Raw genomic sequence first — 22,325 nt, 5'->3', positions numbered from 1 at the left:
ATTTAGCTTTCAATCTTCAACTTTTCGTGACACGTGTATCACAGTATCGCATTCCGTATATATGATAATAGACTTTTGAATAAGTTTTCGAGTAATAAGTTGCTTAAAAGTGAAAATATTTTAAAGTGATCCCACACCGATCGCAGTCTAGATCCGTCGCGCTGACGGGACGTTTGTTTGTTTCGACATGATTTACGCACCCACTGTCAGCGATAAAACCCGACACAAAACTATCTAGATACATGTCGGAGTACAAAATAACCTTAATCATACTGGCTTTAGAAAAGGCCAGGTGTCCGCAACAGTTCAATTAAAACTGGCCAAAGTGAAGTCGCCCCAAGCGTTCGTGCATCGCTTTAGCGATACGGTCTCTCGGTGAGCAGAAAAGAATTTGCATACAAGAGAATTTCCATGTTTTACTTAGGATACCTAGCACTAACTGAACCGAAAACTTCACACGCATTAATTATGTGTTACTAAACGTTAGGGTGATACGGCATTTTTGTAACAAAAATAATCAGATAACTTAATGGATTATCAATGTTATATTCTAAACATGTCAGAGCCATGGGACGTGACGCGTTGGTTTTTATTCCTAAACAACTATTAAAAACACAAAATTTAGCAAAAAAGATAAAGATCGAATTAAAAAGGATGCACATTTGGTGATCCTTCAGCATGTCATCTTATCAACAAATAAGATCTGAATAGATGTTGCGTTCGCTTAAGGAAGACGTTATTAATAGATTGAGACGCAAAATGTACCTTTATAAAGGCGTTGGTGGACAAAAAGTGTTGAAAAAAACCACGCTGCTTGTAAAAGATCACTGTGATCCCATAAATCGTACGTACCATTCATGCTTAGAGGCCGGCAAAAAATTGATTTCCTACACGATACAGCCTCGTCCGGTGGCCAGTAAATTCTTATGACTTCAAAAAAAACGGAACGGAACTTAAATTGATAAAAAATTTACGAATTATTTTCAAGGGGGTTCTTGGATCGTTTGTGAGTTTATTGCTCGATTGGATGTCGTGTTTGAGTTTGTGTAGCTTTCTAAAAAGTGACGCGCATTGCCAACCGGCAGGGGGCGCTACCGACTGGCGTACACACGGCTGCAACCGCTGGCCGGAGCGCCGCTCATATTTCAACTGTTATTACTACTTAAAACTGTGGACTCCACTACGCCGATAGATATCAAACATCATAAACGACGGTGTGTTTAATATTCCATGTGTAGTGTTGTTCTGTTATTTGTGGAAGAATTTCTATATCAACGGAATTTGTTGCATTCTTCTGTGACTTAAATATGTATATTGTATACTTAATATATGTACTGTGTTAAAAAAGACAAGAAAACTGTGGTTTTTACATTATGGGTAAATGTTTAGGTAAATTTGTCAAAATAATTATTTGTACCAACCTTTTAGTTATTTACACTTCGTTACCTTCAAGTTATAAAAAACAGATTACATAAGGGCAGCCTTATCGCTAAGAAGCGATTTGTTTCAGGCTATCCAAGTTGGGAAAAATAATTAACAAAAAAAACATAAAATTGCATGGAACACTAAAACTTATATCTAAAAAATAATTATGATAAAAAAGTAAAAGCTAATCATAGGGTTAATGAGTCATAATTAATAAATATAAGAAGCTAATTACCAGACATAAAAGAAATACTCAAAAATAAAATTCATGAATAAATTTAAAGACTTTTAAGAAGGATACCATTCTCATAATAGATGAATTGCACTAATCTAAGATTTGTGAATATAACCACTAAAATACATACATATGGTTGAAGTAGCTGATATATTATTAATGCTTGATAAGGAATGTATAACACGAAATTAGGCAATTTTCAATTTTATCGATAAGTATTCACCACACTACATTTACGACATCCCGGGCTTTTATCAATGCATTTAATTGGTACACTCATATTAATGTACATTTTTATTTGGTATAAAGTATTAAAGTTATAAGAATTGTTTAATATTTAATATTTTCCAAGAAAACATACGTTATGACTTTGGATAAACGTTGTCTGATAAAAATTTATTCAACTTTCAATATCTGGTTAAAAAAACATTTATTCCAATAAGCACAGTGTTTTGTAATCGCGAAAACTAAATAAGCTTATGAACGTGCTTCGAAGTCTGAAAGTTAAAATCTCTTTCACGCAGATTTACAACACTTAAACATATCAGATATTCCAAATTTAAAAATATGCAAACAGTGGTTTATATTAGTTGTAATTTAATTGACTAAACGAATATCCCGATTGTAAATGACATAAACAAAATGTCGTTATTCTAAATTCAAAAGGGTTTGAGTAATAAATAAGGCTTCAATATAAAGCTATTGGGTCGGTGTGCCACTGATACAGATGTCTTGTGAGAGATAGCGGCTTTTACAAAACGAACTAACATGGATATCACATTAGCCGACTGACGGCTAGTGAGGCCATAAGTGAAGTTATATTCTGAACCATTTTGTAGCTTTTTAATTCTATGTATAACAGGTAGCAATCCATAAAACAGTTGTTGAAAAAAACTCTGCAAAACATCCGCTTCTTGACGAACCTTAATAACAAATATTGATTTTATAACTTATTTAAAGCTATATAGAAATCATTCGTGTTAACCTTTTATATACTTCACAAAACAAAATATATATAATGTGAATCGTTATCGAAAGATATAAGAAAAAAGGTTAAAAGTATCCAAACGGCTTTTTGTTCAGCAAAAATAAAATGTTCTTTTTTTAAATCCACTACCGTCGGCCAAGGAACGCGCGTAATCTGTATCATCGTTGGACGCTACTCGAAGTGTCCACAGCCGAAAAGAAATTACAAAAAAACCGGCTACATATTTTGGCGGGAAATAAATCACTTTGGCCGTAGATGCAAGACACGGCCATACTAAATTTATGGCGGTGCCGTAAGCGGCGGCTGATAGAAAACTACTAAAAACAAAGTAAAAACGAAAAGGTGATTCCACGTGACCCCCCAAAGCAGATGCGACAACTTCATTACGATATATTTTACTTCGCTCCCGTTATTGAAGTAGGAAGTGCTTTTTTTGTTTTTGCCCGTTAGAACGTAATTTATGGGCATACGAATCGGAAAGTCGTAGGCCGATGGGTGACTGAAAATATTTTAATTGTTATTACTACCTGTTAATCAGGGCGTTACTTATGACATGAAAACTTTACTTAAAAGAAATTGTTAATTACTCTTAAGATATCTGGTTGTTTATCAAAATTTCTGTTTACCTTGTTATTCAAGGTAAATAGGAAGATTCATATATAAAATATTCAAGGTTTCGTATCGAAGCTCATAAAGTTGACAAGATATTGTGATAATCACTACTATCGCAGTAAAGATCTTTGCACTTAAAATGTAAGGCAATTAAAGAGAATTGTTACTATAAACGATTTTCATAATTACTATTTGGTTGTTTATGTTTATAATGTCAAGTTCACGCCAGAAATAACCATAGCATAAAATAGTCCAGACTACAGTGACAACTTTATATAAACAGTTAGTAATTAATATTGTCTGTGAAGTTATGTCGACACAGATAATATAAAAACTATTTGTTATATTTTTTTTTATTTAAGGACTTAATGTAAGGAGTTTGTATTATGAAATAAATATTGTTGCAGACACGGTTGTTCTAAATAGTTATAGGTTTTGCTCAATCACTAATATATTATGCTCTTTAAAAAACAGTCGCTTTAGCAAATCTATTACGTCTGGGCCTCGGAACTTTGTAGAAACACCAATAATCATGTAACTGATATTATATCGCTTTGATTTTAGGGTCCCTGGTCCAAGGTATCCCGGTAACCTTTAGGATTTCTATTCACAAACTAAGTTTACGGGAGCGGGGTATATGCCCACATTCTTCGTAACTTAGAATATTTCCTGGCTATAAACTAAACTAAAATACATTTGATAATACCACTAGCAACACCAATTTAAATACCCTTTTGAGTGCTAAATAATTATGGCAATTATATACAATTATACAGGTAATATTACAGACTGGGTTCTGGCTGATCTTGAGTTATCCGAACTAAAGACTTCGAAGCCATCTCTCATACGGTTTAGAATAGTTATCTATAGACGCGAATGGAGAACCAAAAATAGGTGTCTAAACTATGCAAAATTTATGCTTTATCCTAATAATTTTAAATAATTTAGAAAAATAGTTTTTAAAAGAAATACCCTCTCAATAGTTTGTAATTTGATTACGTATTATTTTACAGATTAATACGTAATAATTTCATTACAATATTTTTATTATATTAACTTCTTAATGGTTATTAATTGGATGTAATTATTTTTATACCAACTCTAAACGATGTTTGTAATTATTGTAATAAACAGTAATTTTAAGAAATTTTATGTCAGTTACGATGATATAACAACATTTAATGATAATTGTTATTTCGATAAAAGAATTTTACATATACACTTGTACAGTACAACAGTTGCTACAGTACTTTACTGTAGCGTTTATGTTCTTATATATTTATGACAAGTCTTATTGAAAAGCAAGTACTAACAATACAACATTCTTATAAAACTCAGAGTAGTTTATGCATCTGGAAATGGCTAATATTTTGAGTTATAATGTTTATTTTTTTAGAAAAGGTCACAAAGACAATTGTAGCCAGTAGAACAAAATTTCTTGTCTTTTTTACACATGTATATTTGCCTAAATATCTGCTTAAAGTTTCGAAAGTGTTCTCTAATGTTATTTCGAATATACATGTCATTTATAAAGATGACCTGAATCATTATATTAAATTTAGAATTTGTAGGTCTAGTAGGTATATAGCGTTCTCAAAAACGTATTAAGTCTCAGCTATATGTTGCACTATGTGTATTTTTGCCAAAGTAGATACCTCTTAGTATAGGTAGATACTTGATATAATTAATAAGTATATTTTTATTTAAATTTCGCGTACCCTCTAGATAGTCAATGCATCCCCTTTTGCGCGTTTTGGCTAAAACTCACTGATATCACGAATAGGTATACATAGTTGCTCGTCTCACACTTTGAAATCAATTATCCTTTAGTTTAATCTGTATATAAGTATATTTTTTTATGTTCGCCTATAAGTGCTTGTCGCATTAAATCATGTATTTTATTGTTCTTAATGTACCAATGTATCAATGTGCCAAGCGTTGGCATTTGTAAATAACATAAAAAATTAAGTCGTTCAAAAATATAAATTGACCGTTAAATAAAGCTGTCCTTACTTGGGAACTGGCAGGCATGGAGTTGAACTCCAGAACCGTATGCCTTTCACCGGCATTACGCAATGACGTTCCCTTATAATTGATATGGCGGCCATGAGAGGGCAGAAAAAGTTGCGCCGGATTCGCGAAAATGGTCACCCAAACAAAAACTAGCCTGACCAAAATTATAACTGGATTGGGCGGTGCATCTCGGTGTTGCCTTTAATAATAAATAATTACTTATACATTTAATTTTTTAAGTTGTTCAAATTCATGTTTAATTAATGTGCTTTACAGTTGTAAAATAATCATATAACTAATAAACATATAACTAATAAACATATAACTAATAAACTTAAAATATTAGTAAGTATGTGGTTTACATAACGAGTACCAGATTAACTTATTTTCTGAAAAGACAAATAAACTTTAGTTATGACCAAAAAGACTAGAAAAAATTACTCCGCCCCATCCGGAAAAAGATTAATGCGTTCATGAAACCAAAATTGATCTTCATGTTTCGGTATCGTATTGCTGAGGGTGAAATAGTAAACGCTACTGCATATTTATGGGACCGCATTAGTCTGGGGTATTGGTTCAAATAAACCCTTTTTAATAAGCGTTTGTTTTCCATTGATCAGCAATGGACTAATTTACTTAAAATATTTGACCTCACTTCACATGTTATGAATATTTTTTATTTATCTTCTCTTTTATATAAAGAATAACATTTTAGTTTCTATACTAATATTAAGAAGAAAGATTTTATTGTACTCCGAAACTTTACAACCGAATTTGAAAATTTCTTATAATAGACTTTAGAATATTTTATGAGACGACATATACAAAAAAGTCCGCGATTTTTATGTCTAACAAATAAAACAATATTTTTGCATTTAAAAGTCTATTTGCCCATAAAAACTAGCTAAAAATAATAATTTCTCTGAGTTCTACTTTATTATTTACATGACCCATAGACGTAGAATACATACATAAGAATCGCCATAGAACGTATAAAGTGATTATGCGTTTTGCCCTTTTTATCCGATCTTGAGAGTCAATTTAAAAAGTAGAAATGCATTAGTTCCATGATTCCACATATTATAGAAAAAGGCTTACATATCCAATCAATCACCCCACCTTCAATATAATAGAAGCAAACGATGCATAAAATTCTCGCGAGACAATCACTTGGAAAATTAATACGTCAAGATACGCAACTTTACTCAACCATAAATATAGGAGATGTAATTAGCTATATCTAGCTTAATGCGGACAATTAACGTTTTGATTAAGTTATTAGAATTGTTTGCGTAATATAAATATGATTTTTACAATGATGCTATAATTGAACAAGGTTATGTAAGATTGTAGAAACGCTTATTTTGTAGGTTGGAGATTTCAAATTTGGAATGTATTCGTGATGCGAGCCGGCGCGAGAGCAATGTCGGTGGTACCTGTACCAGATAAACGAACTGGTTTCAATATCTTGAAGAAGCGAAATGTTTTCTTTTTATAAAATACACGGGAAGTTGCCCCTGATAATCCTTTCGGGTAAGTGGAGTTTTGACTTAAATGTGTTAATATAATTGTAAGCGTTTTGCGATTCAGAAAAAAGGATCAAGATTATTTTGTTATTTTTTTAAATTCCGTTACAACCGTTACGAATATTTAGGTCTGAAGCTCGGCACTTATCACGTAAGTAATCTGGGCTAATTACAGTTTTAGTAATTGAAATTTATAGTTTCTGATCAATGATCAGGCAGAAACCTGAAAAGATCACCTACAGTGAAAGACGTCTCCGCTAACGGGTGATGATAAAAAAAATGGTCATAACAACTTCGCTCCTGCTTCTGAATTCAAAAACTATACTTACCAAGATTAGCAGACATCAGGTCTTGATCCTTTGGCTTCTTTTTTCTGGGTCGCCCTTTTTGTCGTGGTGGAGGTGCCGTCGCGCCATTGAAGAATGGGCCTTTAGGAACTTCAGCTTCGACTCGTGCAAAGTCGGGTGATGGGTAAGGAGGATAGTGAGGTCCCTGTGGGGGACCGGCGTAGGGGCCTGGGCACATTTGAGGTGGTCCTGGCATGGGCATGTGGGCTCCATAGTCTGGCATCGTTTCATAATGTAGCCTGCAAAACAAAATGAAATCTATCTCAAACACTAAAACGTTATATCGTTACGCTAGATAAATTTCAATTATTCAAGATCATGTGTTAGAGATATTTTAACGTCTATGTATGTGAGGCTTTGCAAACAAAATCTTTATACACTGCCAATTTTTATTCATTACAGTTAAAATTAGCAAAAAGGGTACAAAATTGCAGATTGTTTAATGGTTTTACGAATACAGATAGAGTTTATTTTTGATATCACCCAGCTGCCCACTGAAGTATTTCCGAACCAATTCGTGTTAGGGTCCTTCAAGAAAAGAGCGTACCAAGTCTTGAAAGGCCGGCAACGCACTCGCGAGCCCTCTGGCATTGAGAGTGTCCATGGGCGGCGGTATTACTTAACATCAGATGAGCCTCCTGCCCGTTTGCCCCCTGTTCTATAAAAAAAAATCAATCCTATAAGCATACCTGCAGTATACAGCCGAATCTCGTATGCCAAACGTATCTCCCTTCGTGAGCCTGGTACTGCAAAGTGCACACGAGAAGCAATGTACATGGAACACCAGGTCCCGCGCCCGCATCACCAGCTCTGACGCTGAGATTTGGGTATTGCATCGCGCGCACCGTTTTGATCCGTATAACCTGTAAACAATAAACAGTCATAAATGAATTGCTGTTAATCAAATTAATTGGATTTCAATTCCTTAACTTAATTTACGTTTCACAGCAAGCATGTTCTCTGACTGAGGTGCTAGATTCTAGTAAAAACACCACTTTTGTCTCTTATCCTAGTTAAGGGTCATTTTGTTAATAATTATTTTAGGGTAATTTTTTTAAAGGATAACAATATATAGGAAAAATGAGCCTACGGTACTCCTAAAAAGGGCAGTCATCGCAGCACATGGACACCCATTTTAGTGGGTGCGTCGCCGGCCTTTGAGGTAGGAGTATGCTCTTTTTTTAAACAATTTGAGGTCGTATCTCCCAGGGAAGACTCCACTCCCACCGCGAGTGGATTTTACAGTTCGCTAGTATAATAGGTACTTAATAAGATGATATGAAATTTTTAATCAAAAAAATTATTCAAAATAAAATGATACGTAAAAAAATCTTGGCAGTATTAAACATGTAATAAAAACTTTTTTTAAATTAACAAACTTTTTTTTAGTTAAAATTTTTAATAGGAGCCGAAAGTACGAAGCTGAGAAGAATAATATCAAGTTCACAGGAATGACAAAAATGTAAGTCAATACTAGTTCACTCGTTAAATAAATAATTTTAATGCGCGCTACTTATTGCTTTTATTTCTGTAATTCATAGTTTATTTATTATACAGCTTTTACAGTCCAAGGCCAGGGACTTTATACAACTCACTCGCGATATGTAATGGACATAAAATACTTCATTCATAGGTAAAGATCTTTTCGGCTTCTTTACTTGTTCGTACGTACCTCTACTATGTTTCCAAGGGCAGATATATTTATATGTCAATTTCATGTTAAGTTATAACGGCCTATACCTTAAAACCACAAATGTTGTTCACCATTTGTGCCACACATTCTCGATTCTTGGTCTAAGATTGCCGCTTTTTTTACAATATTCCAACAACTTTAGAGAATGCAACATCGCCACAAAGAAAGAATATTACTAAGCATTAGGTGTATTAATTAAAAAAACTTTATATTTCACCTAAGTTAACAGCCTAAAAATGTTTCTTAAGAATTACTTTAATATCAGTTCGCTATACATTGCTATTTTCACACCTGTCTTACAAATAAGAGGTGAATTTAATACCATATACACACCGCTAGAGACGCATTCAACAAATTCTATTGAGATAATTAAAACCGGTATGCGACCGAGATGAAAGATAGTAGGTTCGACTCCCGGCACCAAGTGAGACATCTCCGTGTGGTCCCGATTCCACGACTTAACCATATCTCGATCGGGCAACGAATTCAAAATTTTAAACAAAATGCTATTGACGGTATGTGAAGGTATCATTAAATTGGTAATTTTTAATTACCTCAATTTAATTGATATATGTTTGTAGCTTTGATAAATTTTTGGTATGGCTCTTACCTTAACAAGCTACCAGACGAATTATTAGTGGCCTTCTAATGATACTAGCACAATGCTAAATTAAATCTTAAACTTAAACGCACAATGTACCACGAATGTAATGCGAACATAGTGCGTAGAAGTTTAAGTATTAATTGGCGTGGTGGGTGCGTTAGGTGCGTACCATACGTACTACGCACTATGTCCGTAGGTATAAAACTTTTGCTTTTGCACACATTATATAAATGGCGTTATTAATAGTTTATTTTCCTTGTAAGATTATTGAAATAATTAATTACTGTTTGATAAGCTTTGAACTTTTGTAAATAATGCTTTTATATCTTTAAAATATATGTATTATTTGTGCTTAAGCGCCAAAAAGCCCTTTCTATGCGTTAACATTTAATACTTTTTCAAAGGTAGTCTAAATGTTCAATAATAATAGTGAAATAGAAGCAAAAATATAAGGTACTTCCTTCATTGGAATGTAATAACCGATATGATATTGATTTCCTAAAAAATATTGGTCCAAATATCAATCATAATTTTACCAGCGCAGGTCCCGTCAACGTTTCCGATTAAGTAATCTCTCGTATAAATTATAATATCTTGATATGAATATAAATATTCATATTAAAACAGGTTTGCATTGTAAAACTAGATCTTAATAATGTTTATACAAGAATATGTCAATGAATAATTAATGTTGTTATTGTAGCTTCAATATTTCCACGTCGTACACAAATATTTACGTCCAAATACAGAAGCAAAACACCAGACGACATTTTCTTATCAATAATTAATTGTTTCCAAAAATAAATATTACACATCTCTGTATTTAGCTTCGATCATTCATATCCCGTTCATAAATCTAAAAACATACCAATCTTTCTCATAGGAAAATATATTAATGATTTATGGGATTAACATTATGGACACTGCTAATTATTCGAAGATTTTCATAGACATTTTATTCGTTCATGTCTAAGAGTATTATATTGAGGGATTAGTTAATAAAGGATGTAATTAATAGGATGACCTTTTTTGTTTATTTAATCTCGTTCTTTATTACTGAAGGTGGTGGATCGGTTTCTCGTTCCTTCCACCGATCACCACAAGCTTCTCTAAGTTATCGCGGCCACTGCGTGCTCTAAGCTGAAGATCCTTTGGTAACATACGTAAGAAAGATGACTGTTTTAAATTTCCAGTATTTAATTGCTTTAGCAAGTTGGCGATAAAACATGACGCCCAAAAACGAATTTTATAAAGAACAATATTACTAAAAAAACGCAGGCTATCTTAAAAGAACCTAAACCATGTAAAATTCCTGAATTCCATAAAGAAGAAGAAGTTCAAATATATTGTATATGTACATAACACGTTTTTAAGTCGTAAGGTTCGTCTTTCCATATAAGCCCTTGAACGCCTTAAATGAATGATTGCCGTTAAAATAATTATTAAATAATTCTTTTTAAAACGATATTCTCTATATGGGCCACAAATTAAAGCAGTTTCAGTATGGAATTTGTTAAAATACTCGCATATTTAATAGCATCATAAATATTTGCTAATAAAAAGTTTTCTACGATGTAGGTACATAATTATTTTAACTATATGAGTAGAAGATATTTTTCAGATGTTTTTAGTTCATTAAAGTGATCGTAATTTTTAAAGATAAATCTCATTTCCTTTACAAAAAACACCTAAATATATATATTTTTAAATGAGTTTGACGTAGATATTTTTTGCGAATGATGCATTATAATTAATGGCGCTAAAATAAGTCTCTGACGTCGAGTTTTTTAAGTAGGACCAGTGTACATATATATATGTATCTACTATTCAATCTCTCCCTCTCAAAAAGGGAGAAACATGTCTGTATACTGAGTCTGAGTACAATTACAGTACTATTTAAGATTACTAAATGTTGTTTGTGCCATGAGCACTCAAAGCACGATTATCGAATATTTAGCGACGAAACGTCTACTAAAATTTCAGTTGCTTTTTTTTAATATGAAGAATTAGGTGCACATAGTATACGAAATGACTACATCAGGGAAAAAACATAGACAGCCTTACAGCTGAAATGGCCAGACAAAAGATGGAAGCCGAAGCCACTTGCTGTAGTGGACATCCAGGAAAAAGAAACGTGTTAAGACCACAAAAGCGATGACTAAAGACATTATAACGGTTTCTGGGAAGAATTGGATGGAGGAAGCAAAGATCAGATCCAAATGGTATGTTTAGAAGGAGGTCTTAACATTTTTTGTAATTTTTATAGTATGGAAATAGAGTGGCTTTATTACTATTATTATTAGTACATACTATCTAAGCTTAAAATACTGGTATTAAAATGAAGCTATTGAGTGGTGAAATGAACTGGTCACGAACGATCGTATCTCTGACCACACACCTTTAACTCTATAACTTAGAAGAAACGCCTATTAAATAATATTAAAATTTAATTTAATTCTCTTTTTAAAGGTTAAAAAAATTGCCTATTGGTCCATAAACAATAATGAACTTTGTTTTTGGATATTCATTAAATCTCTTTAAAAAACCTACATTACTGTAATTAAATCAATGAAGTATGAATGCCAACAAAAAAAAATGCGCAACACCATTTGTTACTTCGGACCCGAAACATTAACAAACAGAGAGAGCAGAGACGTTATGAATTGAAGCGGCAATAATATGTAAGATAAATTTTTCTATAAAAGTTTATAAAAATATCTTGAAAATTGACTCAAGAATCCGCCATCCGATCGCAGTCAAAGTTCCGGAATTCAAAAACTTTACAAAAGTACTATGTTTGAAAACAGTTTTCCCGTGTCGCTCGTTATTAGTTTTCTTTACAAACTTCCGTTTACAACTCCCAGTTTTAACAACTGCATGAATTTAAAATTTTTACGTCGACTGTCAAACTCCGAGAGCATTTCGAAGAATTTAAAACATGAATACTTCGCTAACAATTCGTATATTTCAGTATGCAAGTAATAACAAATAATTACGCCAATTTATTTATTTGTATTATATATACCTGTTCGAATTTTAAAAGTTTAAAAACGATTGAGATGATTTAATGTACTTTACGTGAATATGGAATATTGCATTTATAACGAACCTCATACGAGTTTTTATTGAACTTAGGTAGATAAAAGTGCAAAATAATTACTCGTAAATTCACGCAGTTGAAATATTTTATCCAATTTTTTTTAGTATTCTTTTTAATGTTTTATTTAAATAAAATATATTTTAATACTATAACTTCGATGACGTCATTACGGTTGGTTTACGAAACCAAAGTCAGTCGAGTAAAAATAAAACAAAATGTATATACAAATTAAGTGTTATTGGGTTTACCCTGTTATAATGATAACAAAGTGTGTCATGTTAAAGAATAGGAAAAATAAACCTATGTATAACTATGAATAAACCTGTGGCGTTATAACCTTTTAAGGACTATTTCGTGACCATTTGATTTTGTAATAGGCAATTAGGTTATCAGTATTCAACAGTCAACTTTTTGGCATTAAGGTCATCGTCACTAATTTTTCCTTCACAGTAAGATTGATTGTTAATGCGCACATAAAATATCCATTGCAGAAGCCGAGAGTCGAACACGACCTCAGGTATGAGAGGCGCATGCTTAAGTTACTAGGCCATCGCTGCTGTATAATATTCCTGAGTATTATATAAATGTGATTCTTATAGAATTTAAATTGACTACATTTAGAGCTCTAAATACTGATTAAATAACATGAAACAAATGGCTATATAATGTCTATATTCCCTTGAGTCTTTAGCGTACGTTATTATCAATTTAAAATATGAGGTAAATGCTAACGGTAAATAAAATACCAGCTGAACGAAACCACTTCCTTTTTTAGCGGGAAACGTATATTATCCTTTGTAGTATTATTAATTACACTATTATTGTGCCACTTCTCAGAATTGATAAGAGCTGAAATAATATTGTGTAATTTATAACTACGACACTTTTATCACAAGTTTTTAAGAATTGAAAGTTATACAGAAGTGGAGGAATTAAAATAAGGTTTTACATAATACATATAACACACAAATGCACACATTATCTACCATTAGCACGATACACGTATTTATTACTAAATAATTTACGAAAGAGCTGGAAACCCAGATATATAATTTTAGTGTATAAAATTAACAATTTTGAATTTTGATATGATTAAATACGCAGTATAATAATGGCAATTCAGCGTAATGCTTTACTGTTTTTCAGATAAATAAATAGTAGACTTGGTTATTGTATATATATAAAAATTGGTAAATAATAGTTAACATCTTATTAAGCATGTTTTAAGCGAATAACGAATAAAAGTAGAATAAATGCCGTGGAAATGAGACCGATAAAAGTTTGTGTCGTGTAACATTGCGTGATGGGATAAGCAATAGGAGCAAAGATAAGAAAGAAACAACAAGGGTGAATGAGAAGCGGCTTACGACTATGATATACAAGGCAACCCTGGATGGTGGGATCAGGTAGGCCTTGTAGTACATACCTTGGCTAAATCCACGACGTACTAAAGGGACTAATGAAAAGTACAATAACCGACGATCTTGCATGTTGAATGTAATGAAAGGGAATATACCGATAGAGGTATGTAAGGATGGTAGTAATTTGAGATCTGTTCTCTCTGCCTACCCCTTCGGGCAAATGCTTGTTTATATAGTTAGTAATTCTTTTTTGGAAAAAGGAATATTCTTCTTTAATAAAATCCCAGGGGCTCTTTTATCCTTTTAATAAATTTAAGAAATCTAATAAAGAAAAGCTGTTTAAAAAGGCTTACTATAAAGTTAACGATTATCTAGTTGATAAAAGGCCTGGGACTAGTGCTAGACAGGCTACTTCTAATTAATTTGCGATATTGGTTTTAAAATAAGTGTTGTTTGATGATTTGCTAATATAAAATAGTACCGAGAGTTTTTTACGCCGGCCTACACCCTCTGTCTTTGCCGATGAGTAGGGATTAATAATTTAATGACGTGGAATAAGTGATACCCGTATCTAATGTTCCAAAATAAACATATAAATAAAATATAAAGCAACAACATGTTACAAAGCTAAAATTTTTTAGTCCAACCATACATTTAACTACAACCTTACAGTAGTAAACAAGCCTCTATCCTAACGACCAGCCATCAAATTAAGTATTTGGTATCCGAAACCGTTTCCCTTTAAAATCAAAACTGATTCGTACCGCGAGACGATCGGTGCCTTTCACGCAAGAAACAAGGCGATTTGATACGCCAACACAAACAATAGCCAGCGGTAAGCTTTATTTGTTAATGTGTCACGCCACACGAATGTAACACGCCTATTCGGCTTCAATAATACCGATACATACGTTAGTATACGATTAAAATTCCTTGTACTTGAATACATGGTTTGTAGAGCGCCTATTATACGAATCAGGGAAGATCCAACTGCTTTCCGTATACATATCTATGGAGTGTGGACCGCACTGCGAATCCCATTTGGTCCGTTGTGCGCAAAGTCCTGGCTGTTTAAGCTCCTTTCAGAAGCTCGGAAGTTTCCTGAATACTTCGCAGGCTTAACGGAGCTACGTCATCGGCCCGAGGATTTCTGTTTGTCGGGAAACCACAGTCACACATTCAGACTAAGTGGGTGATTAATTCCTCTGCGCTGAAACAGCCTCTGCATGAGGGACTATCTGTCGCGCCAAGGACAAAGAGATGTTTACTAAGGTGACACTGGCGAGTAATTTTTCCTATCATTAATTTGAGATTCCTGCCTTACATGCAAAAACATATTGTGTTTTATAAAGGAAACGCGTCATATTAGAAGTTTGTCTTAATGCTTACAAAACGTTATTTATGATAATCAAATTCAAATTGAAATTTACTTTGATATATGAATTACAAATTATACTAACGGTTTAAATATAGTTTAATAATTTGCAGTTTTATAATTGTAAACATTATTTATAACTGTAATAAAAAACAATACTTATTGTACTTTTAATTTTATAAAAGCCAATACCATTTCTATTGGATATTTTCTCAAGTAGTTATAACACTAGGTATTTGTTTATAGGGCTGCATCTAGTTTAAATCTATAAAAAACAGACCCCTTTACTAAATATTAAAATAACTATGTTCTCGTTCAACCAATACATATCTTTCGGACTTACAAAAACTGTCGCATTTCCAATTACCAATCGTTCCCCATACACGAAAAGGATATAACTGCTGTGCAATGTGCAATCCTTATCTAGCCGCAGTAAGGTGCAAAAGTCCTCAACATCTATGATGATGTACGAGAGACCACAATACTAATCAGTATTAATTTTTAAACGTTGTATAATTTTTATGACGTACAAGGCAAAACTTCTCGGCGACAGCAATAAAAATTTCTCGACAATAAACGTCCGTGAGCTCTCAGGTATAGTATCTAATTATTGTGGCATACCTCATCCTTGTTGACAAGCTAATAATATTTCTATTGGTATATACGGCTTACATAGAAAATCTTGTCTAGAATTTCTTCTAACAATATATAATTATTGTTCATAATAAGTTGTTTGTCTTATTGTCAGCGTTATGCAGACATTTTCAGACATGTGCTATATTTTTATGAAATTCTTTAAAAAAAACATTTTATTTACATGGCGTCAGTAAAAATGTAATTTAACGTTTATTCGAGCTTTGATGAATTCTAAGATTGTAATGAATTTAAGGTAATCATATTTGATTTGATATAAAAATTATTGTAATGTTTATAAATGATAGGCTTGGAAATATCGTAAATGAACATAGACTCCACACGAATGTTCTTCGATACTTTAATATAGAAAGGAAAATGCGGCCACGTCGTTAATTTTTTAAATTCCTCTCCCCCAAGTACTATTTTAAGTTTTACACGACAAATGACTCCCGTTCCGTCGCTGTAAGATCGATAGGGCGTCACCGATAGATGGCGGTGTTGTCATTAATTAACACCAAACGTTTGAGGTTAAGCCTCGAGTTGATTCGGTGTCGGTTTGCAATCGTCCGAAACACTCCGAGACGCCCTTACCAACGGAACACGAAACTAATATTCCTTACATTATTTAAGAATTCTTAATAGAGCAGTTTGATTTTATATTATCCTTTGAAATATCAGGGAACAATATACAAATCTCAATTTAGTTTCTCTTTGCCCCTTATTAATATACAAGACAGGAAGAACAATTTTAAAAAATAAATACCCACAGAGAAATCTTAAAAAAATATATTGCAGAAAGGAATCAAGTTTTAATAAAAGAATAACCAACGCTGCCCCAACGGGATTCCTCCTGAAGGCTAGCTTACAAGAAATAATAAGAAAATTTTCTTTGATGTTCAAGTTTTTCTAGAGAAAGAATGAAATGGTATACTTGTTAAAGAAAATAGGTCTTGTAATTAACACCGACCGGATTTCCTCTAATTGTAGTCAATGAAGCGTATTGAAAAATGGAACCTTAGATGTAATTATCGTTGCCATAATAAAAATAAAAGAAATTGTATTATTGTTTACAGATTGCCGTAGATTTATCTGTAATTAACTTATATAATTACACAGCTATGAAATTTGATGCCCAATTAATTAAAGACAAGGGCAGGGAAATACAATATTTAGCTTCTTATTTTTGTATCATAGTTCTATATATAGCTTCTTATTTTTGTAACATAGTTCTCATTATGAAATTGATTCATGTTTGCAGTGATTATATCTCTTATGCAATATCTTTTCTAGATATCTGTTTTTCACACCGAGTTATACCAAATTGTATCTGTTCTAGGATCCGATAGATAGGACTTATTATTATGACATTTTGTTCCAATATTTCAAATGAAGAATGGCGCAATGGTTGCAGCTTCTTTTGAGCAATTGGCAGTTGTAAACCAAAAAGTTGGCGACTAAAAAAGTAGCGATTAAAATAGACTACAGTATTCTAAATCTTTTACTTGAACAATAAAAAAATATATTTGTTTATCACGTTTTCAGCTGCGTCAAGAACTAGAGACGAGCATTTAAATTTAAAAAAAAGTCACAAAAATTAGCTCATTCAAAGGAATCAGCTATTTATTAATTTTTCCTACAGCATAACATGTGTTAGGGGAGATTGAGAACAGATTTATTCTTAGGATGACAAAATTAGACACCGTAGCTAAATTAGGTTGAATTGATGACACAAAATTACCTGATGCTTCTACAAACAGATAAATACTGAATCTAGAACTATTAATATTTATAAACTGCAAGAGGATTATAATTTGCGACTATAAGATTTGTTATAAGGTCCGTTTGCTTTTCTATTCTAATCTGTAAATCTATCAAAGTAAATTTGTTGTACCCGTCTTAATTTGTTTGGTATCTGCTTTGTTAGATATACTTTCTTTTATATTTACTTTTGGTAGCATCTATTCCTCCTCAATATAATTGAATAATCTGAGATATGATTTTATTTTTATTTAAGCGAATAGACTAACAAAACGTTATGTAGTTGTACTCATTCGGCCCTGACATCATCTATCTTTATTTTCACATCTTGATTGTTCATAAGATTTATTTATTTGGAATCAACTTGTTTCAGGGTTTATCTGGTTTTATCTTCAATAATATAATATCTTCTTATAATATTTGTATGACTAATTAATTATTAATAGCTGAGCATCGGTTTACAAGCGATCTTTTCCAGATATAACATTAAAATGTATGAATGTATTCAAGCATCGTTTCTTTATGTTTACCTACTGAAGTACCTACTATACTATAGCTCGTGCCGCGTTCTTTGATAATAAAACCTTAATGGTTAAGCCCTAATCCTCGGTATTATATAAGTTAAACGTACATAGGTAAGAGCAAAGGAGGGCCGTATATCTTCACGTAGTGCTGATGTGATCTGTCGCCCACTGGCGTCCAATTTGGGAGACGCGTACAAACTTTCGTAATCCTAAAGACAAACGTTCAGTACTGAGACGTGTTAGAAAGTAATCTGAGATTTAATCGATAAGAAGTTTATATGTAATTTATTTTCTGAGTAAATATTTATACATTACTAGTCTTATTAAAATGTTATTTATAATTTTATTTTACTTAGTTTTTAAGCAATCTTTGTTTTCATTTCAACAATATGCTTAGTTGTTAATTAATTAAATACATTTATTCGTTAGTATTTTTGTATAACTGGTCGACCAGTTTCTGTTTCCCTTATGTACGTTTTATAGCTAATTTTTCAATGCAAATACGGTACGATTCCTAACAGTTTGAAAAAAAAAAATATTCGCCAGGAATCCAACCAGAATGTTGGTGTTATACACGAGTTCGATAACAAATAAGCAATCGAGGCGTTTAGCAATATGAAAAATGAAATTACAGCTTTATCTCTTTAAACCAAATTATGTGATGAGATGCAAAGTCAAAACATGGCGCTAAGTATGTCAAAAACGTATTGGATTTGACTTACGAGTCATACTCAAAATCTCAACTCTGAATCCGACTGGGTGCGACATATATCGTTTTTTTTCTATTACGCAAAAATATTTGCCTGTCGATACCGATATTTTTCCTCGAATCATTGCGAACTCATGATACATTCTTTGCAGAGCTTGTTCGCATAATCGACGTGTAACTGCATTGTAAATTAGCCATATACACTCATTTACACACTCCAACTGTCTGCTTAATAGCCGATGAAATGTCCGGTTTTTACCAACACGTGGCGGTCTTTTTCTGTCATCAAATGGCCTGGAAAATATCGGATAAAGTGGCTTTTTATTCACATTGAACGCCATTATATGGTCTACTTATAATCAAGCCCCTAAACCATTAAATGCCTGGGAAACAGCTTTGGTATTTATGACAGTGGAATATCAAGAAATTTTCCAGTTTATATTGACAATAATATATCAGAGTTATAAACCATCGTATATATAAATCGTCGAGATTTGTCATTTCAATTTTATAACGACTATTAAATTTATCTAAATGTATTTTTACTCTTCTGTTTGTTTCCTACCGTTTTACATTTTTATAGAGGTGTAAAATTGATAAAATTGAAAGCCTTTCATATGAAACTGTCAATTTTAGAGCATTACTAATGGATTAAGACACACTACTTACACGCTTTTACGGGCGCTTTATTTTATTGAAGAGTTTTTGTATTCAACTTACCTTAATTAACTATAGAATAAAATTTAGTGAAATTAAAATATAGTTTGATTTTCCCGCGCATCTAACAATGCGCTTGAGAAATGTGATCCTCAACTTTCTAAGCCGTAAATTTTAGCTTCACGATTCTATATCGAATCCAGTGCTTGTAGCACGACCATTACTATAGTTTCTCGTTTTCTCTATTCTAAACTCGTAGACGTATAAGACGTCTAAACGATACTATGATTTTTTGTTATAAGTTCGTGCTTTTGTTTAGTTCCAAATACGCCCACAGAGCATTACTCAAGTTTTGCTTAGAAAAATTTTGTGTTACTGAACGTGAACTCTACAAATACGACATAACGTATTGTTCGTGGTACGGGTGGAGAAAGAAACATATCCGAGTATCGTGTTACCAAAATTTGTAACAAATTGCGATATCGAGTCGCTGGGGTAGTCGCCCAGTGGGGGGGCATGAGCTCTGTTTGCAAATAAACACCCGGCTGGAACCCGGGGCACACAATAACGTACTACCACGGGGTTGTACAATTGTGAGCAGCGTGAAGCCATAGGCCCGCGGAGTTGTCGCCTCACGATATGTTCTCACGCGAAATAGGAAATACACTATGGGAATTCCTCTCACAACTCCGTTTTATGGTGTACATTATTATTCATAAACCACCGAACACCCGCTGATCAGCTCCCGTTGATTCTTGTCTATACGCATAACGCGCTACCCAAAAGTTGAACTTTCATTTAATAATTTTTTGACGAACATTTCTATAGTAACGGTGTATTTATGACAATATTTTACTTCCAACTAATAGAAATCTGTAATAAATATATTAAATGTTCGGGCTCCAAAAACTATTAGTTGACACTATTTATACCTTAAGATAAGTATTAAAACTATGCACTCAAATTGTTATAGTTTACAGTTATTAAAAAGGTTAGCCTAATAGATACTACCGTTACAATAATATTTAGTTAAAAAAACGCATTGTAATAGTCTATACCACAAGCAGGGGTTAGCAATATAGAGACGTCAATTGTACAATGGAAGCAACCCATAGAACCGACCACACAATAAAATTGTCATCATTCATTTGTTCACAAATCCTTACACCGTAAAGATGACCCTTATTACGAGCATATAGAGGCTTGACTTGCAAACAATAAAATTTTGTTTCCGCAGTACCATCTGCGCCGACAACAAATAAATAGGTCAAACGTTTTTGTAAACAAACATTGTGATGTGTTTTCTGGAATTGTAACGCGAACAAACGATTAGAGAAACAAAATATTGCACCATAAATTAAGTTGTCAAAGTATTGGCCAATACTGACAAATTCCCTGACTCCTGGACCGTACTGATCAGCTGTTAAGTTCGACTTGTGGATTACACCCCATACTCTATTTATACATAGTTTTGCCCTTGTGAATTTACTAATGTTTTTCATAAGGAAACTGCTTAAATCACTATAAATAGATAGGAATTAATTGTACATATTGATTTTTTTAATTGAAAGATTACGTAGTGCTGTTTTAATGCGACACAAGCAATAACGTTATAATACCGCACTATTACACATGTGTAGAGTTCACAAGTTTATCGAGAGAGGTGAGTAACTCGGATCCAAACTTTTCTGATGATAACGTCATTTGTAACCGAGGGAGATCCTAATTTTGTATGATGTACCCCAATGTAACTGGCCTGTGCCTGGTCCAAACCCTTCAATCATAAATATGAAAACAGAGGGACCCTCTAATTTTATGTTTCCAGTTATCGACTCTTAGGGCTTGGAAACCAGCCAACCTAAGTCTGGGTCTGGTTTCGTTGTTTATTTATTTGTATTAGACCTGTATGTGTGGACTAACGTCTTATAGTTAAGAAAGTTAGTTAATTTTGTTAGTAATAGCTTTTTTATTTGTTTAGAAATATTAGAAATAATATGCCATTTCAAAAACTAGAAATTACACCTTTTTTGTTTTTTTTTTATTAATGAATGTCCTTGTTTATTGCCATTCGAAGAAGGATTTGCAACACTATATTTATATATTCAAATTATACCCAATTGGCATACCATTGACTTTGATTACTAACCATAAACTTCGTCACTCGATAACAAAATAACAATTGCATTACGAATGTGAATATTAACCCTGAACTAACGTAATTACTAATGCACCGTAAAAAAAAAGCAACGTTAAAAGTTCAGTTGACCATGTGTCAGTGTCATTGGACCTTATATTAATTTACGAAACTAACAAGAACAAAGAACACTGATAACGTCTTCTCAAGGTCATTTAATCTAATGTGAATTTCGAATGACGTCATCAGCAGCCGCGGTTCGCTGCGCCGTTTCGCATTAGAGGGAATATTAACTGTAATACCTATAGGTATTCCTCTGGCCCATATCGGCGCATACTAGGCCCGCCTGACCCGGACGCGATATCGATAACTCCGTCTGTCGGACGCGTGACAACACTGTTTGTGTTTATAGTAAGACGCGTGCGACATTCCGAGAATATACCTAAGGTTCAAAGTTCTAACATGATGTTTATTCGTCAGTAGTAAATTCGATCTTTAATCCCATTTCTTTCCATTTGCGTGATCCGTTATACACAATTTACGTTGGTATAATGAATTACTATTATGCTTAGTATCGAAGTATCTTTATTAAATTGTTGCAGGTAATAATTATATTGTTGCCCGCTGT

At 32.9% G+C, this 22,325-nt stretch overlaps 1 protein-coding gene across 7 annotated transcripts in view; it reads right to left on the bottom strand.

Annotated features, from left to right (window-relative positions):
• The window catches only part of LOC125062360 (protein apterous-like), a 44,215-nt gene that overhangs the window by 9,014 nt on the left and 12,876 nt on the right, over positions 1 to 22,325 (bottom strand). For all 7 annotated transcript variants that reach the window (XM_047668232.1, XM_047668228.1, XM_047668229.1 and 4 more), the window contains exons 3-4: positions 7,836 to 8,009; positions 7,129 to 7,385 (exon numbers count right to left, since the gene is read on the bottom strand). In XM_047668232.1, the coding sequence (XP_047524188.1) occupies positions 7,129 to 7,385; positions 7,836 to 8,009 (431 nt within the window). The remainder of the gene's footprint in view (positions 1 to 7,128; positions 7,386 to 7,835; positions 8,010 to 22,325) is intronic.

The sequence above is a fragment of the Pieris napi genome, chromosome Z, assembly GCF_905475465.1.
Source record: "Pieris napi chromosome Z, ilPieNapi1.2, whole genome shotgun sequence".
Lineage (NCBI taxonomy): Eukaryota > Metazoa > Arthropoda > Insecta > Lepidoptera > Pieridae > Pieris > Pieris napi.
Note: the sequence above shows the minus strand (reverse complement) of the source record. Positions and strands in the feature narration are given on the sequence as shown.